Source organism: Nerophis ophidion, linkage group LG01 (assembly GCF_033978795.1).
Source record: "Nerophis ophidion isolate RoL-2023_Sa linkage group LG01, RoL_Noph_v1.0, whole genome shotgun sequence".
In the NCBI taxonomy this organism is placed as follows: domain Eukaryota; kingdom Metazoa; phylum Chordata; class Actinopteri; order Syngnathiformes; family Syngnathidae; genus Nerophis; species Nerophis ophidion.
Genome location: NC_084611.1, coordinates 19717823 through 19739254, shown reverse-complemented (window position 1 = coordinate 19739254; position 21432 = coordinate 19717823). Strand labels below are relative to the sequence as shown.

General features: G+C 37.3%; 1 protein-coding gene and 1 long non-coding RNA gene across 2 annotated transcripts in view; one reads left to right on the top strand and one right to left on the bottom strand.

The window, feature by feature from the left end:
* LOC133551326 (nuclear receptor subfamily 6 group A member 1-A-like) overlaps positions 1–21432 on the bottom strand; it is a 279246-nt gene that overhangs the window by 211715 nt on the left and 46099 nt on the right. The window contains exon 2 of the mRNA XM_061897922.1: positions 14464–14511. Within this exon, the coding sequence (XP_061753906.1) occupies positions 14464–14511 (48 nt within the window). The remainder of the gene's footprint in view (positions 1–14463; positions 14512–21432) is intronic.
* LOC133551332 (uncharacterized) overlaps positions 1–21432 on the top strand; it is a 77072-nt gene that overhangs the window by 42666 nt on the left and 12974 nt on the right. The gene's annotated exons all lie outside the window — the stretch shown is intronic.

Sequence of the window (21432 nt, the reverse complement as noted above, 5' to 3'; positions counted from 1 at the left end):
AAAAAATGGGTATTTCTGTCTCTCATTCCGTCGTATATTTTTTTTCCTTTTACGGAAGGTTTTTTGTAGGGAATAATTGATGAAAAAAACACTTAACTGAACTTTTTAAAAGAGGAGAAAACACAAAAAAATGAAAATTCAATTTTGAAACATAGTTTATCTTCAATTTCGACTCTTTAAAATTCAAAATTCAACAGAAAAAAATGAAGAGAAAAACTAGCTATTTCAAATCTTTTTGAAAAAATTAAAAAAAGAATTTATGGAATATCATTAATAATTTTTCCTGATTAAGATTAATTTAAGAAATTTGATGACATGTTTTGAATAGGTTAAAATCCAATCTGCACTTTGTTAGAATATATAACACATTGGACCAAGCTATATTTCTAACAAAGACAGATAATGATTTCTTCTAGATTTTCCAGAACAAAAATGTTAAATGAAATTCAAAAGACTTTGAAATAAGATTTAAATTTGATTCTACAGATTTTCTAGATTTGCCAGAATATTTGTTTGAATTTTAATCATAGTAAGTTTGAAGAAATATTTCACTAATTTTCTTTGTCGAAAAAACAGAATCTAAAATGAAGAATTAAATTCAATTTTGTTTTACTATTCTTTACAATAAAAAAAATCAATTGAACATTGATTTAAATCGTCAGGAAAGAAGAGGAAGGAATTTAAAAGGTAAAAAGGTATATGTGTTTAAAAATCCTAAAATCATTTTTAAGGTTGTATTTTTTCTCTAAAATTGTCTTTCTGAAAGTTATAAGAAGCAAAGGAAAAAAATTAATGAATTTATTTAAACAAGTGAAGACCAACTCTTTAAAATATCATCTTGGATTTTTAAATTCTATTTGAGTTTTGTCTCTCTTAGAATTAAAAATGTCGAGCAAAGCGAGACCAGCTTCCTAGTAAATAAAAAAATAAATAGAGGCAGCTCACTGGTAAGTGCTGCTATTTGAGCTATTTTTAGAACAGGCCAGCGGGCGACTCATCTGGTCCTTACGGGCTACTTGGTGTCCGCGGGCACCGCGTTGGTGACCCCTACCCTAGATTAACCTCAGATATATTTGCTGCCATAAAGTTTAGGTGTTTTTTTCTACATGTTTGCTCTTTAACAATTGAACCTGTAATAGTGTTTCAAAAATGGGCCGCTAAAAAATTTTGCTGCGGGCCGCAAATGGTCCCCGGTCCGCAATTTGGACACCCCTGATCTAGCCCATACCCCCTTTTGTGTAAAATAGCTGAGCTGAATGAGGACGCACGCTGAATAAAAACATGTCCAAACATGGTGGACAAGAAGAAGAACAAAGATGGTGTCAAACATTTGAGGGTTTTGTCGCATGGCTGAAAATAAAAAGCTGCAGTTTTCCTTCATGTCGTTTGGATTTAGAAAAAAATGAGGGTGCAAGAAATTCCATGTGGATGTTGGCATCATGGGGCGCACATGGCGGTGACGCCCCCTGCTGGCCGGCAACGGGAAGGCATCAGACTGCAAAACGTTCTCACCACATGCCAGTGCTTTCAAAGTAAAGTTTACAGATTATGTCAGATAAAGTTTTGAATTGTATCGTTCTGACATAATAATGTGGGTCGATGCCCAGCAAGTTTAAAATTGACAAGCGAACGAAAGCTTTCTCGATGCACTGCAGAATCCTCGCCAGCAAATGATCCAGCGGCAGGGTTTCCCACACATTCATTTATTTGTGGCGGCCCGCCACGAAAGAATTACGGCCGCCACGAATAGATTTTTCGGCTCTTGACTCGGGGGAAAAAAAAATAAAAAATTTTGGCTTTTGACTCTATAAAGTGTAATTAATAGGCAGCACGGTGGTAGAGGGGTTAGTGCATCTGCCTCGCAATACGAAGGTCCTGACTAGTCTTGGGTTCAATCCCGGGTTCGGGATCTTTCTCTGTGGAGTTTGCATGTCCTGTAACTGCTACTGGTCAAATAATGTGAAATAGCATTACATTTTACATGTTTGCAATGTAATTATAGATAATAATAACAAATACTGTGTAGTGTTGTAAATAGTCACCGGGAAGGATTTTAGTAAGATATAAGCCATGAGCACTACACAGCCAGAAAAAAACCTACGCAAGTAAAAATATTGGGGCAAGTAGATTTGAGAAGTCGGGCAAGTAGAAAAAACAAAGGGTACAAAGTCTGCAGGCAGTAGGAAACGCATGGTTAAGTGGAGGGAGTAAAACTGATGGCAGTCTAAAGTTCAAGATTTGGAGTGGGCTTTAAGAGACATTTTAGCTTTTATATTTTTTAAGATTATATATTTTTTGTAAGAACCCATCCATCCATCCATTCATTTTCTACCGCTTATTCCCTTTCGGGGTCGCGGGGGGCGCTGGCGCCTATCTCAGCTACAATCGGGCGGAAGGCGGGGTACACCCTGGACAAGTCGCCACCTCATCGCAGGGCCAACACAGATAGACAGACAACACTCACACTCACATTCACACACTTGGGCCAATTTAGTGTTGCCAATCAACCTATCCCCAGGTGCATGTCTTTGGAAGTGGGAGGAAGCCGGAGTACCCGGAGGGAACCCACGCATTCACGGGGAGAACATGCAAACTCCACACAGAAAGATCCCGAGCTTGGATTTGAACCCAGGACTGCAGGACCTTCGTATTGTGAGGCAGACGCACTAACCCCTCTGCCACCGTGAAGCCCTTTGTAAGAACCACAATTAATAAATATATTTCAGTGAATAACTAATTGTTCAAATCTGTATATAAATATGTACATAAAGTGTTGTAATTATATTCCAACTCCGCATTTTTCTTAGTCATTGCCGCCGCCGCCCGAACACACCACCACAAATAGATGCCTGACCTGTGGGAAACACTGAGCGGCTAACGTCCCTCCACAGTGTTTTGGCTACTTCTAAATCACGAATCCTAACCTCCATCGCCACAAATAAAGTAAGTGTCTTACAAGTATCATTGAGGCCTAGCTAAACATGCTTCACTACACAGCGTAGGAGGATACAACAGCTAACCGCTAACAGCAAGCTAGCTCTCCTGAGTGTAAACAAACTAGTGGATCGACTGTAACGATACCAAATACAGGAGATGTATATAGTCGGTAAAACGATTATGTCAATATTTTTTTTATTATTACAAAATATTTAGTTATTTTTGTTGTTGTTAATAAAATTAATAAATATGTCCCAGAAAATTTAAATTATGACAAATGTATGACCATGTAACTACTCGGTATTGAATTCATACCCATATGTTTTAATACGACCAAAAACTGACGTAAAGTATCAAACAAACAAAAGAATTAGTGATTATTACATTTGAACAAAAGTGTAGATAGGACATGTTAAAACAGAAACTAGGCAGATATTAACAGTAAATGAACAAGTAGATTAAGAATCCATCATCATTTTGACGACACAATAGAATGAGAAATGACATATGTTACTGCATGGTATTCAAATGTATGATTTTTTGTTTTAAACACACAAAGTAAGCTAAAAAGCTAGCATAAAACATGAACATGCTAAAATAAGATGTTAGCATACTTCTGAGATGGCGCCAAATATCAAAAGCCATCATTTTTTAGGTTTGAACATATACATTTAGCTAAAAACCTAGCATAAAATGTGAGCATGCCATGATAACATAGAACAAGTTAGCGTACTTTTTCAGATAGCACCAGGTTTTAAAATACACCATTTTTAGTAGTAAACATACAACATTAGCTAAACAACTAGCATAACCTAAACATTAACATGCTAATATAAGAGACGCTATAATTTTTCTAAGAAAGGCCTAAGTATCAATATGTATGATTTTTAGGTGTAAATATACCAAAATTAGCTAAAAGACTAGCATAAAACATTAGCATGATGACATCGAACAAGTTAGAACATTTCTAAGACAGCACTAAGAATGCACTATTTTAAAGATGTAAACATATAAAATTAGCTGAAAAGCTAGCATAAAATATTAACATGGTAACGCCAGCATGCTAATATAAAAGACGTTAGCATACTTCCAAGATGACGCCAAGTAGGGCTGGGCGATATGGCCTTTTTTTAATATCGCGATATTTTTAGGCCATATCGCGATATACGATATATATTACGATATTTTGCCTTGGCCTTGACTGAACACTTGATGCATATAATCACAGCAGTATGATGATTCTATGTGTATACATTAAAAAATTCTTCTTCATACTGCATTAATATATGCTACTTTTAAACTTTCATGCAGAGAGGGAAATCACAACTAAGTCAATTGACCAAAAGTGTATTTATTAAAGTTATTAAGCAGTGGCACAAACATTCAAGTCATTTCCAAAACATAAAGTGCAAGATTGTCCGAGACATTTTAAATGTCGAATAAAAATGAGCTGCATAATAGGAAATCAAATAGTATTCGTCCTTCACTATGTGGTAGGTTATTAAGGATATGAAATTCTCTTCATTCTCTAGCAATGACTTTTCAAATGATGCTACGTATTAGCAGTAATGCTACCTTTTATAGCAACGCTTTTGCCCCACACTTGACAAATTACGGTTGTCTGTTTGACATATTCCCACTTGAAGCCGAACCACAGCCAGACGATGAAAACCCTGCTGTTTTTATTGGGAATTAAGTCTTCCTTCATTTGTTACCAGATCCGCACCTTCTTTCTCTTGTACGGCTACGTTAGCAGCTAACGTAGCCCAGTATGCTACCTCTCAGCTCTGCGAGGTCAGACAAGTATGTGACGTATGTAAGAATGTGTGCCTGCTTGTCTGTGAAAAGAGACAGGAAACAGTGGGAATAGCCTGAATGTCCGCAGCTAAAAGCAACTGCGTGAGAACGTATACTCCAATATTACGATATAGTCATTTTCTATATTGCACAGAGACAAACTCACGATATATCGTATATATCGATATATTGCCCAGCCCTAACGCCAAGCATAAAAATCCATCATTTTAGGTTTGAACATTTACTTTCAGTTAAAAAGCTAGCATAAACGTTAACATGCTAACATTAGCATGAAGACATAGGTCAAGTTAGCATATTTCCAAGATGGTGCCAAGTATTTAAATTTAACAATTTTAGGTGTAAACATACAATATTTTATTGGAGAGGACCACATATGTGGGCAACCCCCCTCCCCCTAAGGTTTCTCATAGTCATCATGGTCGACGTCCCACTTGGGTGAGTTTTTCCTTGCCCATATGTGGGCCCTACTGAGGATGTCGTTGTGGTTTGTGCAGCCCTTTGAGGCACTAGTGATTCAGGGCTTTATAAATAAACATTGATTTAGTACCGGACTGTCTTATTGTGGCGGTCCGCTCCCTGTATGATCAGTGTCAGAGCTTGGTCCGCATTGCTGGCAGTTAGTCGGACACGTTTCCAGTGAGGGTTGGACTCCGCCAAGGCTGTCCTTTATCCACGATTCTGTTCATAACTTTTATGGACAGAATCTCTAGGCGCAGTCAAGGCGTTGAGGGGTTCCGGTTTGTTGGTCGTGGGATTAGGTCTCTGCTTTTTGCAGATGATGTGGTCCTGATGGCTTCATCTGGCCGGGATCTTCAGCTCTCACTGGATCGGTTTGCAGCAGAGTGTGAAGCGACCGGAATGAGAATAAGCACCTCCAAGTCCGAGTCCATGGTTCTCGCCCGGAAAAGGGTGGAGTGCCATCTCCGGGTTGGGGAGGAGACCCTGCCCCAAGTGGAGGAGTTCAAGTACCTAGGAGTCTTGTTCACGAGTGGGGAAAGAGTGGATCGTGAGATCGACAGGCGGATCGGTGCGGCGTCTTCAGTAATGCGGACTTCGTACCGATCCATTGTGGTGGAGAAGGAGCTGAGCCGGAAGGCAAAGCTCTCAATTTACCGGTCCATCTACGTTCCCATCCTCACCTATGGTCATGAGCTTTGGGTCATGACCGAAAGGATAAAATCACGGGTGCAAGCGGCCGAAACGAGTTTCCTACGCCGGGTGGCGGGGCTCTCCCTTAGAGATAGGGTGAGAAGCTCTGCCATCCGAGAGGAGCTCAAAGAAAAGCCGGTGCTCCTCCACATCGAGAGGAGCCAGATGAGGTGGCTCGGGCATCTGGTCAGGATGCCACCCGAACGCCTCCCTAGGGAGCTGTTTAGGGCACGTCCAACCGGTAGGAGGCCACGGGGAAGACCCAGGACACGTTGGGAAGACCATGTCTCCCGGCTGGCCTGGGAACGCCTCGGGATCCCCCGGGAAGAGCTTGACGAAGTGGCTGGAGAGAGGGAAGTCTAGGCTTCCCTGCTTAGGCTGCTGCCCCCACGACCCGACCTCGGATAAGCGGAAGATGATGGATGGATGGATGATTGCTTGATTGAACATTTGCTTAACACCTCACATAAAATGATAGCATGCTAACGTTAGGATGCTACTAGAAGAGACATTACCGTACTTCCAAGATAGCGCCAAGCATCAAAATACATAATTTTTATATTGAAGCATTTCCATTTAGTTAAAAATCTAGCACAAAAGTTGGCATGTTGACTTAGAAAAAGTTTGCGTATTTCTAAAATAGGACCATGTATTACACAGCACAATTTTATGTTGTAAACATACAAAATCAGCTGAACAGCTAGCATACAACGTTAGCATACTAATATAAGACATGTTACCATACTTCTAAGAGCAAAAGCCATGATTAACGGCATAAATATACAAAATGTAACATGAAAAGTTAGCATTCTAACGTTAGCATGAGGACATGGAAATAGGCCGGCTTCTGCTAGGATAGCAGCAGCAAGTATATATAAATGCACTATTTTAAGTTTGGTTCTTCATAAGATGTTAGCATGCTAACGTTGTAACTGGTCATTATAACCTTCTCAGTGACCTAGTGGTTAGAGTGTTTTCCCTGAGATCGGTAGGTTGTGAGTTCAAACCCCGGCCGAGTCATGCCAAAGACTATAAAAATGGAACCCATTACCTCTTTACTTGGCACTCAGCATCAAGGGTTGGAATTGGGGGTTAAATCCCCCCCAAAAAAATTCCCGGGCGCGGCCACCGGTGCTGCTCACTGCTCCCCTCACCTCCCAGGGGGTGTTCCAGGGTGATGGGTCAAATGCAAAGGATGATTGCATCACACCTAGTGTGTGTGTGACAATCATTGGTACTTTAACTTGAAATTTGGGTCATCAAGAATATCAATAATCATCGGTATTGATATCAAATATGGCGATACAGTTTTCAGCGATGACGCCTGAGATACCGCTAGTTGGCTACGACAACATGGACAAGACAAGACTGCAAACAGCTGTCGCCGACGCAGCTCTTTGGCCCCTGACCCGGGTTTTTTGGCGACTGAATGGGGGTCTGTGAATTCCCAGCCCAGTCGGAACATTTACAAGCCTCGCCTCGGCCTCCCTTGACCCGAGCGTCACCCTTGCCCGATGCGTGCACCGAGGCGTCCCGGCCGCAGAATAGGCCAATGGCGGGCGGGCGAGCGCCGGCCGCGGCGAGCCCGCCTCGTCAAGTTTACGACCCTATCAGGTTCTGGCCTCATAAATCCCAGAGTCCTCGGGCCGAGTGCAACAATGCGGGCTATTCACGCCATGTGCGCCTTTAATGGTTCTTCTGGACTTCCTTCCACTTCTGGACGCCCCTCCCCCCCCCCCGCACTCCTGCGGGCGAGAAAAAGGCCGCAGGAGAGCTGCGCACAATCGGAGCGGCCGAGTTGCGGCCGGGTCAGCGCTTTCTGAACTGTGTTCGACCTCTGACCCCCCCCTATGTGCCACCTGGTGCTGCAGTGGTGAACTTCGCCTGACCCTGGACCTTAACATTGGACCACCACTTCACCCCTGCCAACTCACCCCCTTATAAGGTCGCATTCCTGGCCGCCATTTTGTACACAAATATGCAGCAAAATATTCATCTTCTATAGAAACGCAATTACGTCACCACTTTGACCTGTTTCTGTGCACAAAGTATACAGCAACACATGACAGTTGGCGTTTTCAAGGTTATACTTCCCTCTGGTGGACGTTGTGTGCGATATACAAGCTGGTCAGTGAGAGCACACCACCAAGATCAGGACTGTTGTATTGTGGAGCACATGCACTAACATGCACATGCACATGCACCATAACTAAGTTATATATTTAAATTATTTAAAAAAAATGGGAGTAAAAAATATTTTAATAGGAGTATTTTAATTGTTAATATAAATAAATTAAATAGAAAAATCGAATATATATATATATATATATATATATATATATATATATATATATATATATATATATATATATATATATATATATATATATATATCTGCCATAAAATATATAATATGTCTTACCACCAGGTGGTGCGCTATATCTAATGGCATTGGTGAAGTAGATAAAAGGAAATACAATTAAAATGAATGAGTAAACAGAAAATAAGTTATATACTTCAATTACTAATAAGGAAATACGAGCAAAAAATAGATGTTGATGGGGTAATTTAATTATTAATATAAAGAAATTAAATGGAAATAAGGGAAGCAACCGGAATAAGAATCAGCACCTCCAAGACCGGTTCGATGGTTCTCGCCCGGAAAAGGGTGGAATGCCATCTCCGGGTTGGGGAGGACACCCTGCCCCAAGTGGAGGAGTTCAAGTACCTAGGAGTCTTATTCACGAGTGGGGGAAGAGTGGATCGTGAGATCGACAGGCGGATCGGTGCGGCGTCCTCAGTAATGCGGACGTTGTACCGATCCGTTGTGGTGAAGAAGGAGCTGAGCCGGAAGGCAAAACTCTCAATTTACCGGTCCATCTACGTTCCCATCCTCACCTATGGTCATGAGCTTTGGGTCATGACCGAAAGGATAAGATCACGGGTACAAGCGGCCGAAATGGCGGGGCTCTCCCTTAGAGATAGGGTGAGAAGCTCTGCCATCCGGGAGGAACTCAAAGTAAAGCCGCTGCTCCTCCACATCGAGAGGAGCCAGATGAGGTGGCTCGGACATCTGGTCAGGATGCCACCCGAACGCCTCCCGAAGGAGGTGTTTAGGGCACGTCCAACGGGTAGGAGACCACGGGGAAGACCCAGGACACGTTGGGAAGACTACGTCTCCCGGCTGGCCTGGGAACGCCTCGGGATCCCCCTGGAAGAGCTAGACGAAGTGGCTGGGGAGAGGGAAGTCTGGGCTTCTCTGCTTAGGCTGCTTCCCCCGTGACCTGACCTCGGATAAGCGGAAGAAGATGGATGGATGGATGGATGGATGAATGGAAATTTAGAAAATAAATGTAAAAAAAAAAATTGATACAAAAATATAATATATACCATCAAATATATAATATGGTTTAACACCAGACTTCCCTCTCCTCAGCCACTTCTTCCAGCTTCTCCCGGGGGATCCCCGGTGTTCTCAGGCCAGCCGGGAGACATAGTCTTCCCAACGTGTCCTGGGTCTACCCCTTGGCCTCCTGCCGGTCGGACATGCCGCAAACACCTCCCTAGGGAGGCGTTCGGGTGGCATCCTGAGCAGATGCCCGAATCACCTTATCTGGCTCCTCTCGATGTGGAGGAGCAGCGGCTTTACTCAGAGTTCCTCCCGGATGACAGAGTAAAACATGCATTGTTTTACCACCAGGTGGCGCGCTACATCTAATGGCAATGGTGATGTAGATGAAAGGAAATATAATATCCATCCATCCATCCATTTTCTACCGCTTATTCCCTTTCGGGGTCGCGGGGGGCGCTGGCGCCTATCTCAGCTACAATCGGGCGTAAGGCTGGGTACACCCTGGACAAGTCGCCACCTCATCGCAGGGCCAACACAAATAGACAACATTCACACTCACATTCACACACTAGGGCCAATTTAGTGTTGCCAATCAACTTATCCCCAGGTGCATGTCTTTGGAAGTGGGAGGAAGCCGGAGTACCCGGAGGGAACCCACGCATTCACGGGGAGAACATGCAAACTCCACATAGAAAGATCCCGAGCCTGGATTTGAACCCAGGACTGCAGGACCTTCGTATTTTGAGGCAGACGCACTAACCCCTCTGCCACCGTGAAGCCCCACGGAAATATGATAAATGACATAAAATGAATGAGTAAACACAAAATAAGTTACATATTTAAATTATTAATAAGAAAATACGAAATTAAAAATCGATGTTAATAGGAGTAATTGAATTATTAATATAAAGAAATTAAACGGAAAGACATAGGATTGTAAAAAAAGTAACATATAAAAATATAATATATACCATAAAATATATCATATGTTTTACTACCAGGTAGCACGGTACATCGAATGGCAATGGTGAGGCAGAAAAAGGGAAAATAATAATGTATGAAATAAAATGAACGAATGAAAATAAGGTATATATTTAAATTATTAGTAAGGAAATAAGAGTAAAAAATAGCTGTTAATAGGAGTAATTTAATTGTTGATATAAATGAACTAAATAGAAAGATTGATAATGAATGTAAAAAATATACACATAGAAATATACCATAAAATATATGATATGTTTTACCACCAGGTGGCGCACTCGATCTAATGGAAATGGTAAGGCAGAAAAAAGGAAATATAATCCAACCATCCATCCATTTCCTACCGCTTGTCCATTTTGGTGTCAAGGGGGGTAGGGAAAAAAAAAGGAACTAAAATGAATGGATAAACAGAAAATAAGTTATTATACTTAAATTATGAATAAGTAAATACGATTAAAAAAAATAGATGTTAATGGGAGTAATTGAATTATCAATATAAAGAAATTAAACGGAAACACTGATAATGATTGTAAAAAAATATATATAATATATCATAATATGTTTTACTAACATGTGGCGCTCTACATCTAGTGGCAATGGTGAGGCAGAAAAAAGAAAAAGTAATAATATATTAAATGAAAGAAAATCACGTTATACACTTAAATTATTAATACGGTAATCCATCCATCCATCCATCCATTGTCGGGGAATAGGAAGGCGCTTACACCCTGGACAAGTCGCCACATCATCGCAGGGCCAACACAGATAGACAGACAACTTAATACGAGGGAAAAAAATAGATGTTAAGAGTGGTAGTATAATAATTAATATAAAGGAATTAAAATGGATTAATTGTTAATAAAAGTAAAAATAAAATAATATACAATATAATATATGCCATAAAATACAAATCACGTTTTATCACATCTAGTGGCAATAAAAGGCAGAAAGAAGAAAATAAAGAGAAATAAAATTGATGAATGAATAGAAAGTAAGTTGTGTACTTAAATTAATAAGGAAATAAGAGTTAAAAAAAAGATGTTAATAGGGGTAGTTAAATTATTAATACAAAGGGATTAAATGGAAAGATTGCTAATAAATATAAAAAATATATATATAAAATTTGTATATATACCATAAAATATATAATATGTTTTATCAAGAGGTGGCACTCAGTTGTAATGAGGCAGAAAAAAAAAAATATATATATATATATATGAAATAAAATGAATGAAAAATATGTTAACTACTTAAGCAAATTTTAGTAAAAAATATATGTTAATAGAAGTAGTTTAATAATTAAAATAAAATAAAAATTGGAAAGATTGGATAATAAATGTTAAAAAAAAATAGTATATAAAAATGAAAGTAATACAATATAATACGTCATGTTTTACCACGGGCAAGTGCGTGTGCCTCACAACACGAAAAGTCCTGGTTTCAATCCTGGACACGGGATCTTTCTGTGTGGAGTTTGCATGTTCTTCCCCGTGAATGCGTGGGTTCTCTCCGGGTACTCCGGCTTCCTCCCACTTCCAAAGACATGCACCTGGGGATAGGTTGATTGGCAACACTAAATTGGCCCTAGTGTGTGAATGTGAGTGTGAATGTTGTCTGTCTATCTGCGGTAGAAAATGGATGGATGGATGTTTTACCACCTGGTGACGTTCTACATCTAATGGCAATGATGAGGCAGAAAAAGGAAAAAATAGTATATGAAATAAAATGAATGAATAAATAGGAAATAAGATGCATTGCAATAAAGAGACATAAAATATCAATCATTAAGGAAATACAAGAAAAAAATAGATGTAATTAAGAATAATTTAATTGAAGTTATTGTACAAACCCCATTTCCATATGAGTTGGGAAATTGTGTTAGATGTAAAAATAAACGGAATACAATGATTTGCAAATCATTTTCAACCCACATTCAGTTGAATGCACTACAAAGACAAGATATTTGATGTTCAAACTCATAAACTTTTTTTATTTTTTTTCAAATAATAATTAACTTAGAATTTCATGGCTGCAACACGTGCCAAAGTAGTTGGGAAAGGGCATGTTCACTACAGTGTTACATCACCTTTTCTTTTAACAACATTCAATAAACGTTTGGGAACTGAGGAAACTAATTGTTGAAGCTTTGAAAGAGGAATTCTTTCCCATTCTTGTTTTATGTAGAGCTTCAGTCGTACAACTTCAGTCTCCGCTGTGGTATTTTACGCTTCATAATGTGCCACACATTTTCGATGGGAGACAGGTCTGGACTGCAGGCGCCCAGTCTCGTACCCGCACTCTTTTACTACAAAGCCACACTGTTGTAACACGTAGCTTAGAATTTACTTGCTGAAATAAGCAGGGGCGTCCATGATAACGTTGCTTGGATGACAACATATGTTGTTCCAAACCCTGATGTACCTTTCAGCATTAATGGTGCCTTCACAGATGTGTAAGTTACCCATGCCTTTGCCACTAATACACCCCCATACATCACACATGCTGGCTTTTCATCTTTGCGCCTAGATCAATCCGGATGGTTCTTTTCCTCTTCGATCCGGAGGACACAAAGTCCAGAGTTTCCACAAAAATTGAAATGTGGACTCGTCAGACCACAGAACACTTTTCCACTTAGCATCAGTCCATCTTAGATGAGCTTAGGCCCAGCAAAGCTGTCGGCGTTTCTGGATGTTGTTGATAAATGGCTTTCGCCTTGCATAGTAGAGATTTAACTTGCACTTACAGATGTAGTGACAAACTGTATTTAGTGACAGTGGTTTTCTGATGTGTTCCTGAGCCCATGTGGGGATATTCTTTGGAGATTGATGTTGGTTTTTGATACAGTGATGTCTGAGGGATCGAAGGTCACGGGCATTCAATGTTGGTTTCCGGCCATGCTCCATACGTGGAGTGATTTCTCCAGATTCTCTGAACCTTTTGATGATATTATGGACCGTAGATGTTGAAATCCCTAAATTTCTTGCAATTGCACTTTGAGAAATGTTTTTCTTGAACTGTTTGACTATTTGCTCACGCAGTTGTGGACAAAGGGGTGTACCTCGCCCCATCCTTTCTTGTGAAAGACTGAGCATTTTTTGGGAAGCTGTTTTTATACCCAATTATGGCACCCACCTGTTCCCAATTAACCTGCACACCTGTGGGATGTGCCAAATGAGTGTTTGATGAGCATTCCTCAACTTTATCAGTATTTATTGCAACCTTTCTGAATTTCTTTGTCACGTTTTGCTGGCATCAAATTCTAAAGTTAATGATTATTTGCACACAAAAAAAAATGTTTATCAGTTTGAACATCAAATATGTTGTCTTTGTAGCATATTCAACTGAATATGGGTTGAAAATAATTTGCAAATCATTGTATTCTGTTTATATTTACATCTAACACAATTTCCCAACTCATAGGGAAACGGGGTTTGTAGATTGAATGAAAAAAATTATCATATTAACTATATAATATGTATAAATTACATTATATGGTAATTTATATATATATATATATATATATATATATATATATATATATATATATATATACATATATACATAACATTGAATATATCAGGGGTGCTAGACTGATGTTCACCGAGGACCACATGGAATATTGTAATAATTAATATAAAGAGATTGAATGGAAAGATTAATAAGAAATACAAAAAAATTAATAACATATATAATATAAAATATATCATGTTTTAACACCAGGTTGCACTCTACATCTAACGGCAATGATGAGGCAGAAAAAGGGAAAAAAAATGTATATGAATTAGGAATCAATAACATGAATGAATGACTAGAAAATAAGATGTATCGCAATAAATAGACACAAAATATAAGATATTAATAAGAAAATAAGAGTAATAAATAGATGTTATGTAGAGTACTTTGATAAAATTAATACAAAGGGATTAAATGAAAAGATTGATAAAAAAAATGTATTATAATAATAATAAAATATGATAGATATGACATAAAATATATATCAGGGGTGTCAGACTTGAGGGCCACGTGGGAGTTACAGCTGCCCTCAGAGGGATGATGCAGTGCGCTTCCACGTCACACTTTTAAACCTCATGGCTAAGAAAAGTGCTAAACCATATTAAATATGACAAAGCAGAGATCGGGCAGACCTTCCTTGTCGAAGATATTTCTCAGGGAACAATTGGCAATAAAGTACTTAAAAAGTGAGAAAAATGAAATGTCTGACTCACCCATGCTGTCATTCTGTTCAGCTTCCAATGTGGGCTCCCCATAAAAGCCTGAAAGAAACGTCACAAACGGGTTAGCAAAGATACCAAGTCTTCTTTCGATGAAGACAATATTGACAAATGAGTTACACACGGGATGAATTTTCGCCTCATTCTCGTGAGAATCCTGCATGTGACTGTAGCATTAAGGAGTGGGGGTTGGTTCATTTATCCAGGTCCAGCTGCAGTGTGCGCAAACAACCACCAGGTGGCCTCTGTGAGCAGATAACGTATCATCTCTTTCTCACTTACCAGGTCCTCACTTTGAGGAAACGCTGTTCTTTACTCACGTTTTACGTGAGGAATGAGGCAAAAACCTAATCTGGACCCACTGTGCTTGGAAGTATCTCGATTAATTCAAACAGGATGTCACGATGGCGCCAATTCATGCAAAGTATGCGGAGCCTCAAAACGTTGTGCAATATCTGCGACTTCCTCGCACATTGACCAATCAGCATCATTTTCACCAATCGAATTTGTCTTTGAGCAAGGAATAAAAACATGCAACAATACATAAACTCTTTATCGCTCAAACAACATAATTGTCATTCTTTTGCATACATCAAACCTACTTCTTGTGCTAAGCCTTCTGAACATGTTTCAAAAAAGCTGGCACAAGTGGCAAAAAAGACTAGAAAAGTTTAGGAATGTTCATCAAACACTTATTTTGAACATCCCACAGGTGAACAGGCTAATTGGGAACAGGTGGGTGCCATGATTGGGTATAAAAGCAGCTTCCATGAAATGCTCAGTCATTCACAAACAAGGATGGGGCGAAAGTCACCACTTTGTGAATAAACGTGTGAGCAAATTGTCGAACAGTTTAAGAACAACATTTCTCAATGAGCTATTGCAAAAAATTTAGGGATTTCACCATCTACAGTCCGTAATGTCATCAAAAGTTTCAGAGAATCTGGAAAAATCCCTGCACGTAAGCGGCAAGGCCGAAAAACAACATTGAATGCCCATGATCCCTCGGGCAGTACTGCATCAAAAACAGACATCAGTGTTTAAAGGATATCACCACATGGACTTCAGAAAACCACTGTCAGTAACTACAGTTGGTAACTACATCTGTAAGTGCAAGTTAAAACTCTAGTATGCAAAGCGAAAGCCATTTATCAACAACACCCAGAAATGCCACTGGCTTCACTGGACCTCAGCTCATCTAAGATGGACTGATGCAAAGTGGAAAAGTGTTCTAGGGTTGGACGACTCCACATTTCACATTGTTTTTGGAAACTGTGGACGTGGTGTCCTCCGGAACAAAGAGGAAAATAACCATCCAGATTGTTATAGGCGCAATGATCAAAAGCCAGCATCTGTGATGGTATGGGGGTGTATTAGTGCCTGAGGCATGGGTAACTTACACATTTTTGAAGGCACCTTTAATGCTTAAAGGTACATACAGGTTTTGGAGAAACATACGTATGTTGCCATCCAAGCAATGTCTTTTTCATGGACGCCCCTGCTTATTTGAGCAAGACAAAGCCAAGCCACATTCTGCGCGTGTTACAACAGTGTGACTTCGTAGCAAAAGAGCGCGGGTACTAGACTGGCCTGCCTGTAGACCAGACCTGTCTCCCATTGAAAATGTGTGGCGCAATACGACAATGGAGACCCCAGACTGTTGAACAACTTAAGCTGGAAATCAAGCAAGAACGGGAAATAATTCCACTTGAAAAACTTGAAAAATTGGACTCCTCAATTCCCAAACGTTTACTCAGTGTTGTTAAAAGTAACAGTGGTGAAAATGCCCCTGGGCCAACTTTTTGGCAATGTGTTGCTGCCATTAAATTCTAAGTTAAAGATTTGCAAAAAAAAAAATTAATTGAACATTCAATTGAATATAGGTTGAAAAGGATTTGCAAATTATTGTATTCTGTTTTTATTTACGATTTACACAATTTGCCAACTTTAAAGGTGTTGGGTTTTGTACAACAATTCTTATTAATGGACGACAAAGAAGTTTGTTCCCCAAGGTGCATGTCTGATGTACATTTTTATTACATTATTTCATAAAACTACAAGAGTTGTTTGTTCTACATGCTATTGTATTGTCTTTAAAACAATAACATAAATGTTTTCTCTTTGAAAGTTAATTGTATGGAGGTTCATTTGTGTCCTTACTACGAAATCGTATTTTTGAAAACTGACTTTATGTAACTGAATTCGATGCGTTTAAATTTTGTAGTCTGAATTTTAAAAATTATTTAATTGATTTAAAACTGGTGACAAGTCTAATTTCATTAACAACCTGGTCTGGTGAAGATAAGTTTTTTTATTTTTATTTTATAAATAAAATAAAATGAGATAAAAAAAAAAAAAAGAACATTTTCTTGGATAAAAAAGAAAGTAAAATCATACAAAACAATTATATTAAAAATAGTAATTAATGATAGTGTTAGTGGACCGGCGACACACACAATCATGTGTGTTTCAGGGACTGTGTCCCTTGCAGACTGTGTTATATATGTTGTGGGAACCAGAATTTTGGTAGCAGAAAGAAACGACCCTTTTTTGTGTGAGTGGGTGTGGATGAGTGTGAATGGGGGACGGAGGGGTTTTCTTTGGGGGGGTTGATGCACTAATGGAAAGTGTATCTTGTGTATTTTGATGTTGATTTAATTAAAAAAATTCTCCCAAAAAATAAAAAACTTGTGAGAAACATTTGAAAAATGTTTTTGCTAAAATACGGTGTTGTAAAATTCAGTGCACAAAAAAAGTCAGCGCAAATAAAAAATGTGTGTACAAAAAATAAGTGTAAAAAAAATGTATTGTAAAAAATTTGGTGCAGAAAAATTCAGTGTATAAAAATTTTAAGGGGAAAAATCAGTGTAAGATTATTTGTTGCTTTAAATTTCAAGAACCCCTTTCGGTAAATCAAGAAAAAAGGGAACAAGCACTTTTCGTCCTTGTCAGTTCCAGGACCTAAATAGCTGTCAAACTGCCCAAATTTTTCAGATTATATCCTCAACCATCTACTTTTCAGGTGGGAAGCATAATTTATGATTTACAAAAAACTTACAGGAAGCAGCAGACCCCTTGACAATGTAAACATAGGGACACAGGAAGTGAACACGGTGCTGTTATAAATAATTGGTCTGAGATAATGTTTATAATAACAACATCACTAATACTTGTTATCAATTGAAGCCACGGACATGTAAATGGAGTATTGTTGTCACTTTTTGAATGGTTATTTATCGAATTTATGGGCGGAATGGTGAAGATCCCATTGGCTTCGCTGTAAGCTGACTTTAATTATCATTTAATATTTATAATGCATTTAATAAATAATACAACCTTCGTCATGGCTCTCATAATGATTGTGAACGATAGGAAAAAATTCCCTAAAAACGTTCAGTGCCCTTTAATTTAACACGAGTGTTGAGTTTTGAAGCAACAAATATTTATACGCAACATATTTTCAAACTGAATTTTTATACATTTTTTATTTTATTTACACTAATATTTTTTACACTGTATTTTAGCAAACTGAATCTTTAACATGCATTATGCTCACATTTTAATTCAATCAATTGTCAGCCAAATTTGATGGGGAAAAAAAAAAAATATATATATATATATATATATATATATATATATATATATATATATATATATATATATATATATATATATATATACATATTTAGTTCACAACATGCAAATGCAAAAAATTCATATATTTTTAAAATTTTCTTGTAATCAGACAATAATTTTCGTTATATTAGATGGAATTTTTTACTTGACCCTTCTGAAGAAGACTGCAGATGACAGTCATTTAATAAATAATACATCCGTCGTCATGTCTCTCATAACGATTGTGAACGATAGGAAAAAATTCCCTAAAAACGTTCAGTGCCCTTTAATTTAACACGAGTGTTGAGTTTTGAAGCAACAAATATTTATACACAACATATTTTCAAACTGAATTTTTATACATTTTTTATTTTATTTACACTAATATTTTTTACACTGTATTTTAGCAAACTGAATCTTTAACATGCATTATGCTCACATTTTAATTCAATGAAATTGTCAGCCTAATTTGATGGGAAAAAATACACACATATATATATATACATATATATATATATATATACATATATATATATATACATATACATATATATATATACATATATATATACATATATATATATATATATATATATATATACATATATATATATACATATATATATATATATATATACATACATATATATATGTATATACATATATATATATATATGTATATACATATATATATGTATATACATATATATATATATATATATATATATATATGTATATATATATATATATATATATATATATATTTAGTTCACAAAATGCAAATGCAAAAAATTCATATATTTTTCTAATTTTCTTGTAATCAGACAATATTTTTCGGTATATTAGATGGACTTTTTTACTTGACCCTTCTGAAGAAGACTGCAGATGACAGTTAAAACATGTCAGGTAAAAAAATTCCAGCTTCAATACCCATATTGGCTGATTACAAGAACATTTGAAAACTATATGAATAAGAAGACATAAAGATTTTTGTGCAAAAAAAAAAAAGTTTTCGTAATAGAGACACAAATTACCCTACCAGCATACCAGTATATAGCATGGGTGTCAAACTCTGGCCCGCGGGCCAAATTTGGCCTGCCGTGTAATTTCATTTGGCCCTTGTATATGCCGCTGTAACACCGTATTCACCGTTAATACTCATACTTGCCAACCCTCCCGATTTTCCCGAGAGACTCCCGAAGTTCTGTGCCCCTCCCAAAAATCTCCCTGGGCAACTATTCTCCCAATTTCCACCCGGACACCAATATTGGGGGCATGCTTTAAAGGCACTGCCATTAACGTCCTCTACAACATGTCGCCATGTCCGCTTTTCCTCCATACAGACAACGTGCCGGCCCAGTCACATAATATATGCAGCATTACACACACACACAAGTGAATGCAACGCATACTTGGCCAACAGCCATACAGGTTACACTGAGGGTGGCCGTATAAACAACAATACGCAGCACACTGTCAAACCACACCAAAACAAGATTGACAAACACATTTCGGCAGAACATCCGCACCGCAACACAACATAAATATAACATAACAAATACTCAGAACCCATTGCAGTACTAACTCTTCCGGGACGGTACACTATACACCCCCCGCTACATCCTAGACCCCACCTCAAACCCGCCCATCTTATTGTTATTTTATTTTCAAAAGTATTAGCCTGTGGAAAAAGTTAATGTTGATATTTACCTCAGAAGGCTGCAAATAGAAAAGAGGCATTATTTTTATTTATTTAAATTGTATTTAATATACCATTGATGTTTTTTCGTTTGTTTTGTGAAAGTTGATTTTGCACTATTAAGTTATATAAGCGTTGCTTGTTCCATATTCAGTGTTAAAGCAAATCAGTGTAGCAAACTGAGCAGAAATTAACGTTTTATTCATGCACTTTCTCTTGCTACTTCAAGCCTGGAATGTTTGATTCATTCATTATTGTTATTTTATTTTCAAATGTATTATTAGCCTGTGGAAAAAGTTTATTTTGATATTTACCTCAGAAGGCTGCAAATAGAAAAGAGGCATTCAATTTTTATTTAAATTTGATTTGATATGCCATTGATATTTTTTAATTATTATTATTATTATTATTATTATTTGAAACTCCATTTTGCATGTCACTCTAAATTTCTATAAGCCTTGTTTGTTCAATATTCAATGCAAAAGTTGTTTGGGTGCCTATTAAAAGGTTAATCTGTTCAACCTTGGCCCGCGGCTTTGTTCAATTTTAAATGTTGGCCCACTCTGTATTTGAGTTTGACACCCCTGGTATATGGAGTTAAATTATCGGATGGATTAAGCAAGGGAATCAAACAAAATATTAATATGATTCATTTTAAGAGACTGTTCAAACTACAATTGTTCCCAAAGTACAAAGAAGAAGAATTACGATAAACATCTTGAACCTTGTTTTTTTTTTGTTTTTTTTAATGAGATAATCTCAAATCATCTCTTAGGTGAACCATAAACTACTTAACTATTTATGTATGAGAACTTTCATTAATGTGTGTATTTATGCCTAAAAATTGTATTAATGTATCTACAATAGAATAGAATAGAATAGACTTTATTGTCATTATATGTGCATATAACGAGATTAAAGACTCCAATTTAAGGTGCGGTTGTGGTAACAAATATGGGGTGAAATAAATAACACAAGAGGTAGTAATAAAGGAAAAAACTAACAATTGAAATAAAAAGACTACTATCCAATAAAAATAATAAGCAATCCTGTACAATATATAGAAATACAAAATACTGTACGATATAAAGAACAAGATAAGAGTACCGAAGTAATAAATAACAATCAGTGTTGGACGTATTGCACCCGAAGGGTACTATTGCACAGTAGGATATTAGGGCATGATATTGTATAGGGGTGAATTATTAATACAGTAGTTCTCAACCTTTTTTCAGTAAAGTACATTTTTTTAATTCAAGTACCCCCTAATCAGAGCAAAGCATTTTTGGTTGAAAAATAAGCGATAAAGAAGTAAAATACAGCACTGTGTCATCAGTTTTTGATTTATTAAATTGTATAACAGTGCAAAATATTGCTCATTTGTAGTGGTCTTTCTTGAACTATTTGGAAAAAAAAAAGATATTAAAAAAAACTAAAAACTTGTTGAAAAATAAACAAATGATTCAATTATAAATAAAGATGTCTACACACAGAAGTAATCATCAATTTAAAGTGCCGTCTTAGGGGATTGTAATAGAGATCCATCTGGATTCATCAACTTAATTCTAAACATTTCTTCACAAAAAATTAATCTTTAACATCAATATTTATGGAACATGTCCACAAAAAAATCTAGCTGTCAACACTGA